This window comes from Geotrypetes seraphini, chromosome 11 (genome assembly GCF_902459505.1).
Source record: "Geotrypetes seraphini chromosome 11, aGeoSer1.1, whole genome shotgun sequence".
NCBI classification, from domain to species: domain Eukaryota; kingdom Metazoa; phylum Chordata; class Amphibia; order Gymnophiona; family Dermophiidae; genus Geotrypetes; species Geotrypetes seraphini.
In genome coordinates this window covers 32,245,295-32,263,835 of record NC_047094.1, presented here as the reverse complement: position 1 = coordinate 32,263,835, position 18,541 = coordinate 32,245,295, and the positions used below count along the sequence as shown (strand labels likewise).

At 45.5% G+C, this 18,541-nt stretch overlaps 1 protein-coding gene across 4 annotated transcripts in view; it reads left to right on the top strand.

Annotated features, from left to right (window-relative positions):
* GSPT1 (G1 to S phase transition 1) overlaps positions 1-18,541 on the top strand; it is a 132,804-nt gene that overhangs the window by 32,334 nt on the left and 81,929 nt on the right. For all 4 annotated transcript variants that reach the window (XM_033914904.1, XM_033914902.1, XM_033914900.1 and 1 more), the window contains 2 exons: positions 8,968-9,192; positions 11,348-11,381. In XM_033914904.1, coding sequence (XP_033770795.1) covers positions 8,968-9,192; positions 11,348-11,381 — 259 coding nt within the window. The remainder of the gene's footprint in view (positions 1-8,967; positions 9,193-11,347; positions 11,382-18,541) is intronic.

Here is an 18,541-nt window from a genome sequence, read left to right as displayed (position 1 = left end):
GTTAATTATTTCTTACAGAATAGAACAGAAATGTTTTAACGGGGAGACTCCCTGTTCCTCCTCCTTCTTATTTCTGTGTTTTGGTGCTGTTTGATTGCTTTGGTACAAACTGAAGGTGGCTCTACAATATTAGAGAAGGAGGTGGAGCTGAAGAATGTAAATTTCATCCTTTAGCAATCAACTCACGAGTATGGGAATATCACCTATTGTCAGAAATCATATATCCTTTTTCCAGAAAGAAGATTGTTGATGTGCTGTATATACTCTAATATAAGCCAAGATTTTTTGGCCACAAAAATGGGGTCCCTGCCACTGTTCCCTCTAAGCTGAGCAGGAGTCCTCCACCCACAGTCTCACCAATAGAGGGTGCTGTTTTACTGTCACATTTTTCAATTGTGAGGGACAGGCAAGTTCTGCAGGACTCCAGGGAACATACCTGTCCTTAGCGACTGAAAATATTCCACCCCCTAGTGGTAGCAATGCAGCTGGAGGACACCTGCTCAGCTTAGAGGGAACCTTCCCTGCTTATATTCAGGTCAGTGTCCACCTGGGCCCCCCCTACCCTGTTGTAGGCCTCCACTAGGCCTGCCATAAAACCTGGTGGTCCAGCGGTGGGCTGGGACAGGAGGAACCCCCACCACTTGTCCTGGCTGACCGTTACACTTTTACCTACCTCCCCGCTTATCTTTAAAATCCCTGGTGGTCCAGCGTGAAACAGAGCAGGCATGGTCTTACTGCACTCCTGCCCCATGGAGAGCCACTAGAGGATGGCTGCTGTGAGTTCTCAAACAAGATAATGCAAGATATATATCAACTATAAGTCAAACAAGTTACTACAACAAGTTGATAATGGTAGATATGCCCAAGTGGAGGAAAAGATCTCAGATTCACCACTTAGGGAACATATATATTTTCTCCTTATGATACTGTGGTGTTGGGTTTCTTTCATACCACTGGACCACCAGGCAGGCCCGGTGGAGGCCTGGGAGGGAAGGAGAAAGAAGGGACAGGGTGCAGAGGGGGTGGGGGGCTGGGTGCAGAACCTGGCAGGGAGAGAGGGGGGCTGGTTGCAGAGCCAGGCAGGGAGGGAGGAGGCTAGGTTCAGAGCTGGGGAGGGAATGAGGGAGGGGGGCTGGGTGCAGAGCCTGGTAGGACAGGGCACTTGAATATTAAACCACCATCACCCCCTCAGTTTATATTTGAGTCAACCTTTTTTCCTCCTCTTTTTGGTTATCTTGGTTTATATTCGGGTCGGCTTATATTCGAGTGTATACTATAAGTACCTAATCTTCCCTTGGGAGAAAATACAGGTTTTAAGCTTGATGCTACACCTTGCAAGGCAAGGTTCCAAATGAGCAAATATTAAATGATTAATTATATCTAAGCAAATACTGTACATGAATGGGGGGGGGAGGGAATACAGTACTAAGAAGATAAGCTTGGGAACAAAGCAGAGCTCTAGAAAGGAGCATATGGAATATTTATCTGCCAAATAAGTTAGTTAGTATATAGGACATACCGAGCTACTACTATTTATTATTTCTATAGCGTTACCAAACACACTAAGAATTAAGATATTAAATGTAAGCCAGTGAAGATTGATTAGTAGAGGAATAGCACGATCTTCTTTTTTATTTTTTTTTTCTTTCTTTTAGCACCATGAAGTAACTTAGCCGCAGTGTTTTGTAATAACTCTCAACATTCTACTGTTTCAGCTTCTAAACTAGACAGTTTGTATGTCATCAGATAATTCCATTATTAAGAAGAGCTTCAGGTCCATTATGTACTGATTGAAGTAGGTATCAGGATAGAGGACAATGGAGAAGAGATGCCCAACTGGCAATGGAAGCATGTTAAAATTTTTAATCCAATAATGTGATTAGTAGACCAGTAGTTCGCTTTCTCTCTTGTCCTGCAGGTCCAACATCTCTCCCCTTTTCTTCCCTTGCACCTCCTATTAGTCAGTATTTCTCTCTCTCTCTCTCTCGTTCTTTCTCTCTTTTCCACACTCTGTACCTGGGGGCTCAGGCTGCTGTTCATGCAGAGCATCGCCCACCACCTGAAGCTGCTTTCAGAGAGACCTGTACACTGGCCAGTGAGCACACCTTGGAGCAGTTCAAGCTGAACTTGCAGTGCCTTAGTGTCAGCTACACTGCCCTTTTGGCCAACTCAAGAAGAGCCCTGGGAGGCTGAGCCACAGCGATATTTCTCTCACTGACTGCAGCCTGCTCTGAAACTTTCCCTCTAATCCATCTGCCACTGAGGAAACAAGAATTATCCCAGGACAAGCAGGCAGCATATTCTCTACATGTGGGTGACGTCATCCACGGAGCCCTGTCGCGGACAGCGTTTCAAGCAAACTTGATTGAAGATCTCAAGCTTGCTAGCACTGCCCACGCATGCGTGCCTTCCTGCTCCACTAGAGGGCGCATCCCCTCCTCGTGGTCTTCAGTTCTTAGTTTTCCGCGGAGCCAGAAAGCCCTGTCTCTCTTCTCTGCGTTCTCCAAGTGCCTTTCTAGCACCGCGGCTTCTTTATTTTCTTCGGGAGTCGCTGTGTGGTTTGTTGTTTATCTTTTTTCCACGTTCGTGAATATTTTTTGTTTTGCTTCAGGTGACCGGGGGCTCCCGGTTCGCTGTGGCCGCAGCCATCCCTTTGACTTATGTCCCGGCCTCTCACCGGGTTTAAAAAGTGTTCCCGGTGCGGTCGGGTTATTTCAATCACAGACCTGCACCGCTGGTGTATTCTCTGCCTCGGAGCGGACCACCTGACGGACTCCTGTCGTCGCTGTGCCATTCTCCAACCTCGGGCTCTTCGTCGCCATAGGGCCCGGATTGAGGAGCTCTTTGCCATGGAGGCCGCTCCTGCTTCGACCCCAGTCTCAGCCTTGACCTCAACCCCAGCCTCGGTCTCGACCTTGGCCTCGAAGACCTCGGCACCAGGCAGGTCTCCCTCGACCTCGAAGGCCTCTGCGGGCTTGGCCTCGAAGACAGCTCTGGGTAAGTCCCCTCTTCACTCTTCAGGTTCAGTTCAGCTACCGAAGAAGCCTTCTTCGGAGTCTCTGGCCATCCAGGCGGTGAGTGTAGTCCCGCAGGCCTCGACGAGACCACCCTCAAAATCCTCCAAGCGTGCTTCACCATACGGGAATACTCTTCCTCGAGGTTGCCCCCGGTGGAACGCACTGCTGCACCTACTCGGCCTTCTATGGTCACGGTGCCGATGTTTGAGGAGGTGTTGAAGGCGATCATTTCCTCGGAGCTCTCCTCGACGTTGGCTCACCTTGCGCCGGCCTCAACCTCATGCGCTGTTGACCAGCCTGAGCGCCCCGTCGAGGTTCTTTGGGACTGGGTACGCCGGTCTCGGCGGTTATCCTCGTCGGATTCCTCGCCTCTTCCTTCGAGGCACGCTTCTCCCTCGGATTAACCTCGATAGAGGCATCCATCAAGGCGTTTTGCGAAGCGTCCCTGGGCATCCCCCTCGAGGTGGGGTAGATTCCCAGGTCCTCGCACTACCGGGTCCATTAAAGCTTCGGACTTTACCTTGTCCAACCCGAGCCTGCTGCACTTTCCTGTTTGCGAGGCGCCGGCCTCAGGGGATCCTGCCTCCTTCTCGCGGGGCTTGTCCTCGGGAAGGGGTTCCCCGCGGAGGGGTTACGGCACCTTGAGGGCCCGGACCCCGGGGACTTCCCCCCAGGATACTTCCAAACACAGGTTTTCATCGACTCCCCCCCCCCCGCTCTTTTAGTGGGGCTTCTTTGGCGTCCCGGAGGGTGGATTCCGATGTCCCTCTGCAGTATTCCAGGGAGGCTTCCCCCTCCTTTTCTGCTGCCTTGCGGTCTCACTCGACCACCCCCCAGGGGAGCCATTCTGAGAGCAGACCTTCTTCCTTCACCCGTTTGTTCTGGATATGGGGAAGGCAATGAACTTGGACCTCCAGTCGGATTCCAAGTATACTAAGGAGTATTTGGAGGAGTTGGAGCTTCCCTATTCTCCCCGGGAATCCCTACGGCTTCCCTTGAACCCGGTGTTGCAACAGACTTTCTATTGCATCTTGGAATCTCGTTACTGTACGGTGCCCTGTAAGGGGTTTGAGAAGGCTCAGCTTTCCCACCAGTCTTTGGTGGTGGAGTCTACCCTTAAGAAGTCTCATCCGTCCAAGGTGTATGCGGCTGTCCTACCGGGCAGAGAGGGCCGGACTATGGACAAATTCGGGAGACGCCTTTATCAGACCTCTATGATGGCGAACAGAGTCCTGAATTACAGCTTTACCTTTACATCCTATCTCAAGTGGTGTGTTAAGACTCTTCCCTCTTTCGAGGTGGATTTACCTGCCGAGCGCCATGCGGATTTTCGCCGGCTTGTGGATATTCTGGCGCAGCTGCAGCTGTACATGTTCCAGGCCTCTATGATGCGTTTGAATTGTCATCTAGGGTCTTGGCCTTTGCGGTTGCCATGCGGTGCCTGGCGTGGCTCCACATCGTTGATATGGATCCTAACCTGCAGGACTGGTTGGCCAACCTTTCCTGCCACTAAGCGTCTCTCAGAACATGAACGCTCCTTTGCTTCCTTGGTCCAACCTAAGGCGAAGCCCGCGCCGCCCAAGTCCTACCACCCTCCGTGGCGGTACCCACAAAAGTCTATGCCTGCCTTTTCTCGCTCTCCTTCTCGGAGGCCTCAACAGCAGCAGGCACCTCCTAAGCCTCCTACTCCTACGGTGACCAAACCCTTGCCGTCCTTTTGACTCGCCGGGCGGGCGGAGGCTGGCCTCCCCCACCCTGGCGGTTCCCCCTCTGCCTATAGGGGGACATCTGCACGCCTTTGTGCATCGTTGGGAGGAGATTACTACGGACTCTTGGGTCTTCTCCATCATTCGGGGAGGATACTCCCTCAACTTCTGTACTCTTTCCACCGGACAGGCCTCCGAGAGAGTCTCTTACAGAGGGAGATCAGCTGCCTCTGCTCCTTCAGGAACGCATGCCCTTCTTCGTCTGCGGGCAGTGGATCGGGTTCCCCCTTGTCAACAGGTCTCGGGAGTGTATTCCAGGTACTTCCTGGTTCCAAAAAAGACCGGGGACCTTCGTCCTATCCTGGATCTCTGAAAGTTGAACAAGTTTCTGGTTCGGGAGAAGTTCTGCATGCTTTCGCTTCCCATCTTGTATCCTTTGATGAACGAGGGGGACTGGTTGTGTTCCCTGGATCTGAAGGAAGCCTACACTCAAGTTCCAATCCATCCGGCTTCCCAAAGGTTTATTCACTTTTGGGTGGGGAACCTTCACTTGCAGTATCGGGTCCTCCCGTTCGGGCTCGCTTCCTCCCCACTAGTCTTTACAAAGTGCCTTGTGGTGGTGGCGGCTGCCTTATGGTCGCGGGGCCTTCAGGTTTTCCCGTACCTCGACGACTGGCTTATCAAGGCCCCGTCAAGGGAGGGGGTTATTTCAGCGACCCGTCAGAGTATTACCTTCCTCCAGTTTGGGGTTCGAGATCAATTTCCCCAAGTTCCAGTTGTGCCCCTCTCAGTTCCTGCAGTTCATTGGGGCGGTGCTGGACAAGGTCCGCCTCCGGTCCTTCTTGCCTCCACCGCGGCAAGCCCTTTTCTTGCAGCTGAGTCAGCTGGTGCTTCAGAGGTCGTCGGTTTCGGCCAGGCAGATGATGATCCTTCTGGGACACTTGGCCTCCACAGTTCACGTCACGCCGTTTGCCAGGTTGCATCTGCGTGTTCCTCAGTGGACCCTGGTATCTCGGTGGCGGCAGGATCGGGAGGCCGTTTCCAAAGTCGTTGCGGTGACTTCCTCCTTGAAATGCTCGCTCCTTTGGTGGACCAACTCATCCAATCTGTCCAGAGGTTTGCTTTTTCTCATGCCCCCGCATCACAAGGTTCTGACGACGGACTCCTCGGCGTACGCTTGGGGAGCGCACCTTGACGGCTTTCGGACTCAGGGTCTGTGGTCGAGTGCGGACCGTCGCTGCTACATCAACATTCTGGAGCTCCAGGCCATTTACTGCGCCGTGGTGGCCTTTTGTCATTTGCTGCAGGATTGCGTTGTCCTGGTGCGTACGGACAACCAGGTGGCAATGTATTACGTGAACAAGCAAGGGGGGACGGGTTCCCTATCGCTCTGCAGGGAGGCCCTTCGACTTTGGCGGTGGGTGCTGCGCCACAATATCTTTCTTCGGGCGGTGTATATCCAGGGCGAGCAGAATTGTCTGGCGGACAAGTTGAGTCGCTTTCTTCAGCCGCACGAATGGTCGCTCCATTCTCAGACTCTGCGGCAGGTGTTTGTTCAGTGGGGAACTCCACAGGTAGATCTGTTCGCTTCGCCCCTCAATCACAAGTTGCCTCGCTACTGCTCGAGGATGTTCTCCCGGGATCGTCTCGAGGCGGATGCTTTCCTTCTCGATTGGACGGTCGGGTTCCTCTATGTGTTCCCACCCTTTCCGCTGATTCTCAGGACTCTAGTACACCTCAAGTCAGTCCGTGCCACCATGATCTTGATAGCTCTTCGGTGGCCCCGGCAACCGTGGTTTTCCCTGCTCCTCCAGCTCAGTGTCAGGGAGCCTCTGCTTCTGCCTGTGTTTCCTTCTCTGCTGTCTCAGAGTCGGGGTTCGCTGTTGCATCCCAATCTGCAGTCTCTACACTTAACAGCCTGGTTCCTCTCCACATGTCTTCCGCCTTAGACTTTTCTCAGTCGGTGAGGGATGTTCTTGAGGCCTCTCGGAAGAGCTCCATTCGTCAATGCTATTCTCAAAAATGGTCCAGATTTGCTGTGTGGTGTGTTAAGCACCGCATGGAACCGCTCTCTGCTTCCTTGCCATCAGTGCTTGATTATCTGTTCCACCTGTCTCAGTCTGGCCTCAAATCGACATCTATTTGAGTCTACCTCAGTGCGATTGCTGTCTTTCATCGGCCACTTGATGAGAAGCCGCTTTCCGTCCATTTGACGGTTTCCCGCTTTATGAAGGATCTCTTCAATGTTCATCCTCCACTCAAGCCCCCTCCGGTGGTTTGGAATCTTAATGTGGTTCTGGCTCAATTGATGAAACCTCCGTTTGAACCCATCTGAAGTTCCTCACCTGGAAGGTGATTTTCCTGGTTGCTCTCACGTCTGCTCACAGAGTCAATGAGCTGCAGGCTCTGGTTGCGGACCCGCCTTTTACTGTATTTCATCATGACAAGGTGGTCCTCCGTACTCATCCAAAGTTCTTGCCCAAGGTTGTTTCGGACTTTCATATCAATCAGTCCATTGTTCTTCCGGTGTTTTTTCCGAAGCCCCAGTCTCATCCTGGGGAGGTGGCGCTTCACACTCTTGATTGTAAAAGGGTGTTGGCCTTTTACCTGCGACGCACCGAGTCTCATCAGACGGCTTCTCAACTGTTCATCTCTTTTGATCCTAATCGGTTGGGCCGTCCGGTTTCCAAGTGCACCTTATCCAACTAGTTAGCCGCTTGTATTTCCTTTTGCTACGCTCAGACTGGTCTCGCTGCACGGTCGAGTCACAGGACATAAGGTCCGAGCGATGGTGGCCTCTGTTGCTTTCCTCCGAGCCACGCCTATTGAGGAGATCTGCAAGGCTGCCACTTGGTCTTCGGTTCATACCTTCACCTCTCACTACTGTCTGGACGCCTTTTCCAGGTGCGACGGTCAGTTTGGCCAGTCGGTTTTGCGTAATCTGTTTGCCTAACTTGCCAACTTTCCCTCCATCCCTTTTTTGCTTAGCTTGGAGGTCACCCACATGTAGAGAATATGCTGCCTGCTTGTCCTGGGATAAAGCACAGTTACGTACCATAACAGGTGTTATCCAGGGACAGCAGGCAGATATTCTCGCAACCTTCACACCTCCCCGAAGTTGGCTTCTTTGCTAGCTATCTGAACTGAAGACCACGAGGAGGGGATGTGCCCTCTAGTGGAGCAGGAAGGCACAAATGTGTGGGCAGTGCTAGCAAGCTTGAGATCTTCAATCAAGTTTGCTTGAAATGCTGTCCGCGACGGGGCTCCGTGGATGACGTCACCCTCAGGTAGAGAATATCTGCCTGCTGTCCCTGGATAACACCTGTTACGGTAAGTAACTGTGCTGTTGGGTCAAAAGGGATGGGCAGGTCAGAGGGAAAGCTTTGGAGCAGACCTCAGGCAGCTAGAGTATTGCAACTGCTGGGCCAAAGACCTGATTTGTGGTATCCCATGGTGGGGGGCAGAATGAAGGGAAAATGGAGGTGATGCTGGAGGGGGGACTTTACAGCCCAATGAATTTTATTAGTTGTGAATGATTTAAAAAAAAAAAAAAAATCATTATTAATGAATAACAAATTGTAATTGTTATTACAATGCTACTACCATTACTTCATACCCTGTTAAATTTGGATTTATATAGAACCTTTCATTCAAACTTATTACTGTGTGTTTTTATCTTATGCAAAACAAGCAATCTGTCAACTATGTTATTTGGTGTTTGGAATGCATGAAGCCACCTGAGAGAAGAAAGGGAAAAAGAGCAATGCTGTAAACAAAAGTAGAGATCTGTGCTGTGTATTACATTTATTTACCTCAAATATCTCTGTCAAACTGGTTTACAAGTTGTCATTTCTATTGCTTGCTCACTCATCCTTCTGAGATAAGTAAATCAGTGTTCCATTTACAATTGTTTTCTGTGTCTATATGACGATGCACCTAGCGTGATTGATTTTCTTTCCTGATTATGACTGACTTGCTATTACTGTGTTATGCTGCTGTACAGTAGTAAGGGAGAGAAAATCTTGCATTCCAGGATTTCTCCTGACTTACCAGAAATGGCTGTTAAATCACACTTCCTTTTCTAAAAAATGCTTATGAAAGAATTTTGTATAGGCATTTTTTTTTTGCATGCTGACCTATATTTTTTCAAAGGTTTAACTCTTTACCTGAATATAGCTCATCTTGAACTACTACTGGAAAGGTGTGAACTAAATCTACATTTGTATCTGCTTGTTAACTTATAGTAGAAAATGGAGAGACAGAAATGTCTCCTGAAGAATCTTGGGAGCACAAAGAAGAAACAAGCGAAGCAGAACCAGGAAGTGGTTCACTGGGTGATGGAGGGCCCAGTGAAGAAGCTCAAGAAATGATGGAGGAGGAGGAAGAAATGCCAAAACCTAAAACCATCATAGCCCCCCCAGGTGCTCCTAAAAAAGAACATGTAAATGTAGTATTCATCGGACATGTAGGTAAGTTGTACCTAGTATTAAGAAATATTAACATTTTCTATAGTACAGTATGTTGAGTTTGTTTCATTTGTGCTTGCTCATAGAGATGACCACGACGTGTGTATTATATCATTGTACTCTAATGGATAAAACCAGATTGTATGATTTCATAAAGGTTTTACTCCTAGCCTGTCATATTACAAATTTATCAATTGTTTTGTCCCCTGAAGAAGACAGTTCTTCTGCCAAAACCTAGATCCTTGTTGGGAGTACCGTGTCTTATATTAATTTTGAGCCCAAAAAAGGCACTAGGTCTTGTTTTCAGGGTAGGTCTTATTTTTTTATATACAATGATCATCTCTCCCTTCCTCTCCTCCACCCCAATTCTTCCTCTTTCCTTTCTCTCTCCCACATGTACAGTATCTTTCCTCCCCCTTCACCCATCCCCTTGTGCCTTTCCTCTGCAGCATCTTTCTATCTTTTCCTCCCTCCCATCCCCCCCATGCAGCAGAACCTTTGCACAGCATCTTTCTATCCCTCCCTCCCATCCCTTGTGCAGGAAAACCCTTGCACAGCTTCTATCCCTCCCTCCCAACCCTCCCACTGTACAGCCGAACACTCACTGACCCTCCCATCCGAACCCCACCGACCAATATACCTTCTTCCAAATGAGAATGTCGGCAACAATGTAAACAGGCTGCTTCTTGGTGTTCTCCTGCTGGGGTGTTCCGTTTGCCACGTTGCTGATGACATCAGTGATGCGACAGAGGAATGTCCCGGTGGGCGAAGGCCACAAAGCAGCCTGTTTAGATTGCTGTCGTTTGGAAGAAAGTATATTAGTCTTCGCAGTTGGTGGGGTTCGGATAGGAGGGACAGATGGAAGTGTCAGCAGGGGTTCGGCTGCACGGGAGGGGGGCAGGGGGAAGTTCTGCTGCCGGCGAATCCAGCGCTTCAACTAGGGCTTATTTTTGGGATAGGGTTTATATTAAGACCTACTCTGAAAATCATGCTAGGGCTTATTTTCGGGGTAGGTCTTATTTTCAGAGAAACACAGTATATATAGTTATATTTGTACAATAAAGCTTAACCCTGGTTGCATTAGGACATCAGCCTTACCCTTTTTCTTGTTCTGATTGCTTCACTGGGCAAGTTTGTCTCCTTTCTCTTTTGTGTTTGCGTTTTGCATCCCTTATGAAAGAATAGTGCATCTGACTTGCTCTGAATTTTAGCAACCTAGAATACTAGTTGTATAATATAATTATAACCTAAAACGTTGTTAGAATACCTGTAATACTTGAATTTATGCAAAGAATATTTCAGCTTGTGCTTATGAACTCTGGGTGAAATAATCCTGCTGTATATCATGCCTCATTTGACATTCAGAAATAAAATGATGTGTTCTAAGAAATTAGAGTAAATAGGACTTAAACCAATTACAAATTGGATCTAGCTGTATAGAAATTTGTGATACATTCTGAGGCATATTAGGAGCTTGATTCAATTTACAAACTACTAAAATAACTCTAATGCAAGTCTCGACAGCTAAAGAAAAATCCATGGCAATTATACCTAGAATGACTTCTATTTGTGGAGGCATTGATAGATTTTACTGTGCATTAATATAATATATAACTAACTACAGCTTGGGAAAACAGTGGTAGAGATAATTGAAGAACACTTTTCCAAAATTCAGTTCATTTTTTGTCAGTTTTGAGATATACAATTAATTTCGTTCATCAAGATAATATTCATTTAATGTAGCTTATTCAAAATTAGTTGCATGGCTCAAAACTGACAAAAATGGATTGAGTGAATTTTGGAAAAGTGCTGATCAGTTCTGGTAAAAGAAAGTGATATATTTTCTGAATGAAGTCTGATGTGTCGCAATTGTTGTTCTTTTCCCTAAATGAAAAGTAATTTGTGGAATGATGGTTTCTTCTGTCACCATGATAAAGGTTTTCCAGAGTGGGCAAAGAAAACTGGTCCTGATTTGTGTTGAATAATGTTCTGAGAAATTATCATTGGAAAATATCACATGGGTAAAATGAGATAGATAAGGTACATTCAGATAAATCAGAAGTCCTCTGCCAATAAACTGTTGAAAACTTATTCTGAACAAAGTAAAATAAATATTGCATTTGCTGATATTTGAGCTAACTATATTTTGATGTTTTAGATGCTGGCAAATCAACTATTGGAGGACAAATAATGTAAGTAACAAATGCTAGATATGTCTTTTTCAGGATTAAGAATTCATTCAGTAACTAGATCAGTGTCTCTCAAACTGTGTGCCATAAGAGATTCCAGAATTATACTTTACTTATGAAGGGAATTTTTAAAAATATACATTGGAATAGATTACATGTATGTCGCATACACAAGAGTCTTGTCAATGTTATAAGCATCTGTGTGCTTAAGGATATAACTGCCCAGACAAGCATCATTCTTTGACCTGATTGGTTCTTGAAAACTAATGGCAAGTAATTTTATTTTTTTATGCAGTAGTTATCCTAACTTGAGCAACAAAGCAATCAAGGCTTTGTTACTGTTTGGATTTTCTTATCTTTGCAAACTTGGATTGTCAGCTCTGATAGAAATTAACCCCCCCCCCCCGCCAAAAGAGAACGACTACAGATGGTGGATGATGAAATGTGTGTTTGCTTGTCAGCTATTGAGCTGCCTTTTGAGTTAATTTGCACTCAAAACAAGCACATCCATCGCATTGATTAGCAATTCTATTCTATCTACAGGCAGTCCCCAGGTTAAGAACGAGTCCTGTTTTTTAAAACCGTTCTTAAGTTGGATTTGTTTGTAAATTGGATCCTGTATGGTACACAGTCTATAAAAACATTAAAGAAACAGTCCTCAAAATTAAAATACTTTAGTTTAAATCAGGGGTGTCAAAGTCCCTCCTCGAGGGCCGCAATCCAGTCGGGTTTTCAGGATTTCCTCAATGAATATGCATGAGATCTATTTGCATGCACTGCTTTCATTGTAAGCTAATAGATCTCATGCATATTCATTGGGGAAATTCTGAAAACCCGACTGGATTGTGGCCCTCTAGGAGGGACTTTGACACCCCTGGTTTAAATAGAAAGAAAAGATAGGTTTACATTTACTATTTTTCTTTATCTGTCCCACTGTTCCTCTCCACCACCACATCTTAACATTTCTCCCTCTCATCTCTCTTCCCCATACATCTGTACCTCATGCTTCTCCCACCACATGTCCAATATTTTTCTCCCTCCCTATGCCCAACAATTCACCTCTTTCATTTCCCCATGTGCACCATCTCTTTCCTTCACTCAGACACCAATGCGTAACAATTCTCTTTGTATTCCCTCCCCTCCTCAGCATCTCTATCCTTCACTCCCTTCATTCTTCCATCCTATATCCCAAGTTCATGCTTCCTACCCTCCCTTCAGTATGTCCCAAGTTCATGTTCCTTCCCTCCCTCTTTTCTTCCTTCTGTGTCACAGCGCACCCCTGCTTCCTCCCTTCCATTTTCCAAAGTGACCCTCGTTGTCCTTCCCTCTGTTCTGTGTCCCAAATTTGTGCCTCCCTCCTGCGGGTGTTTACCTCCACTGGCTGCCTCCTCCCAGTCATAATTCTCTTCGCGCAGCCTGCAGCTGACGCGGAAGCCTTCCCTTTGACATCAGAGGGAATGCTTCTGGGTCAGCTCTAGATCGTGTGTGGGAACCATGCCTGTGGTTTGGGAAGAGAAGTGCAGCTGGGAAGGGGCAGCTGGCTAGCAGAGGTAAACACCCGAGGGAGGGAGGAACAAATTTGGGATGCAGAACAGAGGGAAGGACGATGAGGGGCACGTTGGGACATGGAAGTGAGGAGGAGGGTTGTGTTTGGAAGGGAGGAAGAGGAGGCACGTTGGCGGAGGAAGGGAGAGGCAGGACCCTGGTTCATAAGTACAAGTCTGATGTAAGTTGGGTGTTCTTAACCCGGGGACTGCCTGTATTTTAGTTTCACCATTGTTACAATTACCTATACATTGTTTAAATAACTTTAAATCTCAAATTTAATTTTTGTTGGTTTTGCAATTTTATAATTTTCATAGTCCTAGCATGACATACTCTTAACAGATATCTTAGATGGAATAGGTGAAGCACTTTAAAATATTCCTAAGAAACCTAGAACGCGATTTTAATGTTAGGAGGAACAGGTGATGGAGCACCTCTACATAAATTCTTAATTAAAGGGAAAGTGTGACCATAGTTGTGAAAATATCAGTTTGTTTAAAATTTGATTCACTAAATCTGTTTTCTGTTTTCAAATGTGTATAAATGTAATATTTAATATCCTTCTGTTCCATTTTTTTCTGCCATAAACTGTTTATTTTTTATAATAGTGGTGACCCCTCCCCCCAATCACCACCACTTTAGTTAGTGTGTGGGGGTTCTTTAATATAGGAGGGTTTTTTTTGAGACCACCTTTTCACTAGGGTTGTCCTATTTTGGGGGCCATCTGATATTTGCACTGGCTGTTTTTATAGCAGTATTGCCCAGAAGAAAATCTCCCAGTTCTTTCAAAAATGCAAACTGTACAGCAAGACTATCTGGAGTCTCCTTATCTAGAACAGTGATTCCCAACCCTGTCCTGGAGGAACACCAGACCAATCGGGTTTTCAGGCTAGCCCTAATGAATATGCATGAGAGAGATTTGCATATGATGGCAGTGATAGGCATGCAAATTTGCTTCATGCATATTCATTAGGGCTAGCCTGAAAACCCAATTGGCCTGGTGTTCCTCCAGGACAGGGTTGGGAACCACTGATCTAGAAACATAGAAACATGATGGCAAATAAAAGCCAAATGGCCCATCCTATCTGCCCATGTGCAGTAATCATTATCTCTTTCTCTCTCCGAGAGATCCCATTCCTATCCCAGGCCCTTTTGAATTCAGACACTGTCTCTGTTTCCACCACCTCTGCTGGGAGACTGTCCATGCATCTACCACCCTTTCGGTAAAAAAATATTTCCTCAGATTACGCCGGAGCCTATCTCCTCTTAACTTCCGTTGCAGAGTTTCCTTTCAAATGCACATTTATATTATGTAGGTATTTAAACGTCTCTATCATATCTCCCCCTCTCCCACCTTTCCTCCAAAGTATACAGATTGAGATCTTTAAGTCTGTCCCCATATGCCTGATCACGAAGATAACACACCATTTAAGTAAGCTTCCTCTGGACCGACTCTATCCTTTTTATATCTTTCTGAAGGTGCGGCATCCAGGATTGTACACAATATTCTAAATGAGGTCTCAATACCTCCTTTTTTCCTACTGGCCATACCTCTCCCTGTACAACCTAGCATCTTTCTAGTAGCACTAGAAAAGTTTAAAAGAAGAGCGACCATAATGATAACATAAGAACATAAGAAATGGCTTCGCCGGATCAGACCCTAGGTCCATCCAGTCCGGCAACCCGCACCCGTGGAGGCCAAGCCAGGTGTTCCCTGCTGAGAAACATTGTTTACTCGTATCCCCCAGTGTGATTTGCAAGAAGGTGTGCATCCAACTTGCCCTTGAATCCCAGAACGTTGGTCTCCATCACGACCTCCTCAGGGAGAGCGTTCCAAGCATCCACCACTCGTTGTGCGAAACAGAATTTCCTAATATTTGTCCTGGGCCTGGTGCCCCTCAGTTTCATTCCATGACCTCTTGTCCGAGTCACATTTGACAATGTGAATAACGATGTTTCTTGCTCTATTTTGTCAAATCCTTTTAGTATTTTAAAAGTCTCTATCATGTCTCCTCGCAGTCTTCTCTTCTCGAGGGTGAAGAGAAGACTGCGAGGAGGGGTGGATCTCCTCTCATATGAGGAAAAGCTAAAGAGGTTAGGGCTCTTCAGCTTAGAAAAGAGACGGCTGAGGGGAGATATGATTGAAGTCTACAAAATCCTGAGTGAAGTAGAACTGGTATAAGTGGATCGATTTTTCACTCTGTCAAAAATTACAAGGACCAGTGGACACTCAATGAAGTTACAAGGAAATACTTTTAAAACCAATAGGAGGAAATTTTTTTTCACTCAGAATAGTTAAGCTCTGGAACGAATTGCCAGAGGTTGTGGTAAGAGTGGATAGCATAGCTGGTTTTAAGAAAGGTTTAGAAAATTTCCTGGAGGAAAAGCCCATTATTTGTTATTGAGAAAGACATGGGGGAAGCCACTGCTTGCCCTAGATTGGTAGCATGGAATATTACTACTCTTTGGGTTTTGGCCAGGTACTAGTGACCTGGATTGGCCACCATGAGAACAGGCTACTGGGCTTGATGGACCATTGTTCTGACCCAGTAAGGCTATTCTTATGGATACCCACAACTGATAGTTTGGGTGTCTTTTGTGCCTTCCAGATCATGAAGAGAAGAAGGAAAGGTTCTTTGTTTCATCCCATTCTAATCCATATTAATTAGAACTAGAGATTGTATTGAATGCAAAAGACCAGTTGACTGGCATCAAAGAGACTTCAATGTCAAGCTCCCTCAAGATCAAACATAAGTTATTCATCTAAAGATGTCGGTCTCTTTAGCACCAACATCAAATATTGGCATTAGCAAAGTTTGCAAAGCACCCCCAGATGGAAGAATGTTCAACTTCTTTGGTGAGCAAATGAGATGGAACAGATTTCCAACAATTTTTGGGACCAGGTAACCCATGAAGTTTTGTTCTTGCCTGCTGAGCTTCCTTTGTCTTGCTGTCTGCAGCCTTCAAGGAGGAGAACAGAAGAATCAATGCGCATCATGCCTTGCTATCTGGCTGAAATCAATGTTCTGTCACCAACTACAAGAAGTCAGGTGAAGGCTGTGTTGAGCCTTGAGGCTCACACTTTATCTAACATTTGCCATTGATGCCAGGGTGGAGACCTTTCTGAGGTCTGATGTCAAGGTCTAGATGTTAATCAGATAGGAAATTCAGTCTTTCTAGTCTATCCATCCGTATCATCTATTATCCTTTGGGGTTTTTTTCTTAGAGGTCCTATTTGCTTGTCTTATGCTTTTGTGAAGTCAAATACATTCTTTGTCTGAATAACCTTCACCAGGAGGTGGTTCCACATGTTGGCCACCCTTTCTGTAAATAAATATTTTGTTAAATTACTCCTGAGTCTAGCCCCTTTCATCTTCATCCTATGCCTTCTCATTCCAAAGTGTCAAGACTTTCTTCATGTAACATTCAAGAACTAACCTCTTTGAGGCTTTGGTTGCTAAACAGGCCTAGACTTAGACGACTTCAATTGAGTATTTTTCTGAGTCTGAATCTGAAAAACACCTGTTTTCAGTTAATTGGCAGTTCAGGTTTTCTTTTTTTTTTTTTTCTTTTATTTAATGGTAGTCTGTAATTAATAAATCCCTTGTATAAGGGTTTACTATCCTACTTTCCTTTGAGTAAACAGATTTACTTAGTTTCAAAATGTTTTTCAGGGACATCAGAAGTTCTAAAATATCTTGCTCACCTCTCCCCTTGGAGTTCTGTTTTTTAAAGCTACAGATAGAACTGAGGCTGCCCTGCATAATGATTCAACACAGGAGTGTGCAGTGAAGCAACAGAGATTTGCCCCAAAGAGAGGCAACAGGAGAGTTTTCCCATATCTGGGCTCTTGTCAGTCATGTTGTCTATGTAGATCCCCTGTGTCCTGCTGACCTATATCCATGCTATGCCCAGTTAGGAGGCTGACAACAATCACAGTGGAATCCATCTGAATTTGTATTTAAAATCCATTACAGATGTCTTGAAAACCGCTCTGAATTGACTCCTCAGTCATTAGTAGCAGTATAGAAGCTTCCGATAAAGATTATATGAAGTCATTTCTGCTACTATTGTCAATAGGTGTAAACAGAATAATAATAATAATAACAGTTTATATACCGCAGGACCGTGAAGTTCTATGCGGTTTACAATGATTAGAAATGTTACAGATTGAGTGAATAAACAAAGTTACAGATTGAATGAACACTTAGTGCAAGACACTGAATCTTGAGAATATATGGCTACCTGTATAAGTTCAGGTAAACTGCAAAAGGGCTTATTAATTGGGGTGAATGTTACTTATATTTATTTTTGATGTACAGTGTTCCCCTCACGAATTCGCGGACTCACTCGTAGTTTTCTCCGACCACCTCTTCCTGTAGTAAAGTCGGGCTACACCAATCAGGAGCTGCGTATCAAAGCAGCTCCTGATTGGTGTAGTCCGACTTTACTATAGGAAGAGGTGGTCGGAGCAGACCGCGAGTGATTTTCTTCACCCGCTGGCGCTCCAGCTGCCCTCCCTTGCCTTTTGAAAGGCGTAGTTTTTTGAAATTCGCGGGGGTTCCTGGAACAGAACCCCCGCAAATTTCGGGAGAATACTGTACTGCATATTGCACACACTAAAACATGAACCATGGTGAGGCATTCCAAGATCTATCTAGCCCACCATCTTGTCTGTGAGAATGGCCAGTTCAGGTCATAAGTACTCAGCAGTTCCCCCCCACCACCAAAAAAAGAAGATAACTTTTCTCTATAACCAATTACACTCATCCTCATTCTCAAAATATTGCTTATTGTCACCTATTCCTATGAATTGAGTTATAAGCCAATCTAAAGTACCTATTCAAACCACCAGCTCTTTCCTGGAAGTTGCAGTACTCTACTAGGACATGTCATTTCTGACTTATAGAATTCATTGCTATTTCATGCCTGGGTCTTTTTCCTGCTTAGAGACCAGCTCTTTAAAGGGAGGGGTGGAGTGGCCTTGTGGTTAAAAAACTACTGTCTCAGCACCCTGAGGTTCTGAAAACCCAGCCTGCTCTCTGTGACTGGCAAATCACTTAACTCTCCATTGCCCCAGGTACCACAGTTAGATTGTGAGCCTGCCATGACAGAAAGAGAAAATACTTAAGAAGCCTAATTTCTGTTCAGTGTAAACTGCTTTGGGTGAATCTCCATGAAAAAGGCGGTAAATAAATAAATAAGACACGATTGCTAAATATATGTGTGTGACCATTTGTTAGTGTTGGGTGGCTTAACTCTTGCTCTCTTTATGTAGTTCTGCTTCAGATAAGCACTCAGCTGTTGCTTTAAGACTTTAAAATTGTTTTTCATTTCACATATGGGATTTGAAGCACAACTTATATTGCTAAAACTGTTGGGCAAAAATGATTGAGAAGAATTTGTGAACATGCTTGGAGAGAGATTCCCTGGAAAACGTCTTTTGACCTGTTTTAAGCATATAATGTTGATGTCCTAAAATTTTAGAAATTAAAAATGCAAAAGACTCTAAATTTTTTAGAGTGCTTAGACAAAGTATGCTTCTTCAAATGTATATTTGTACCATTAGAAAGGCCTGATATTTTTTTTTCCTGTGTTTCTTCTCTGTTTCATGCCAG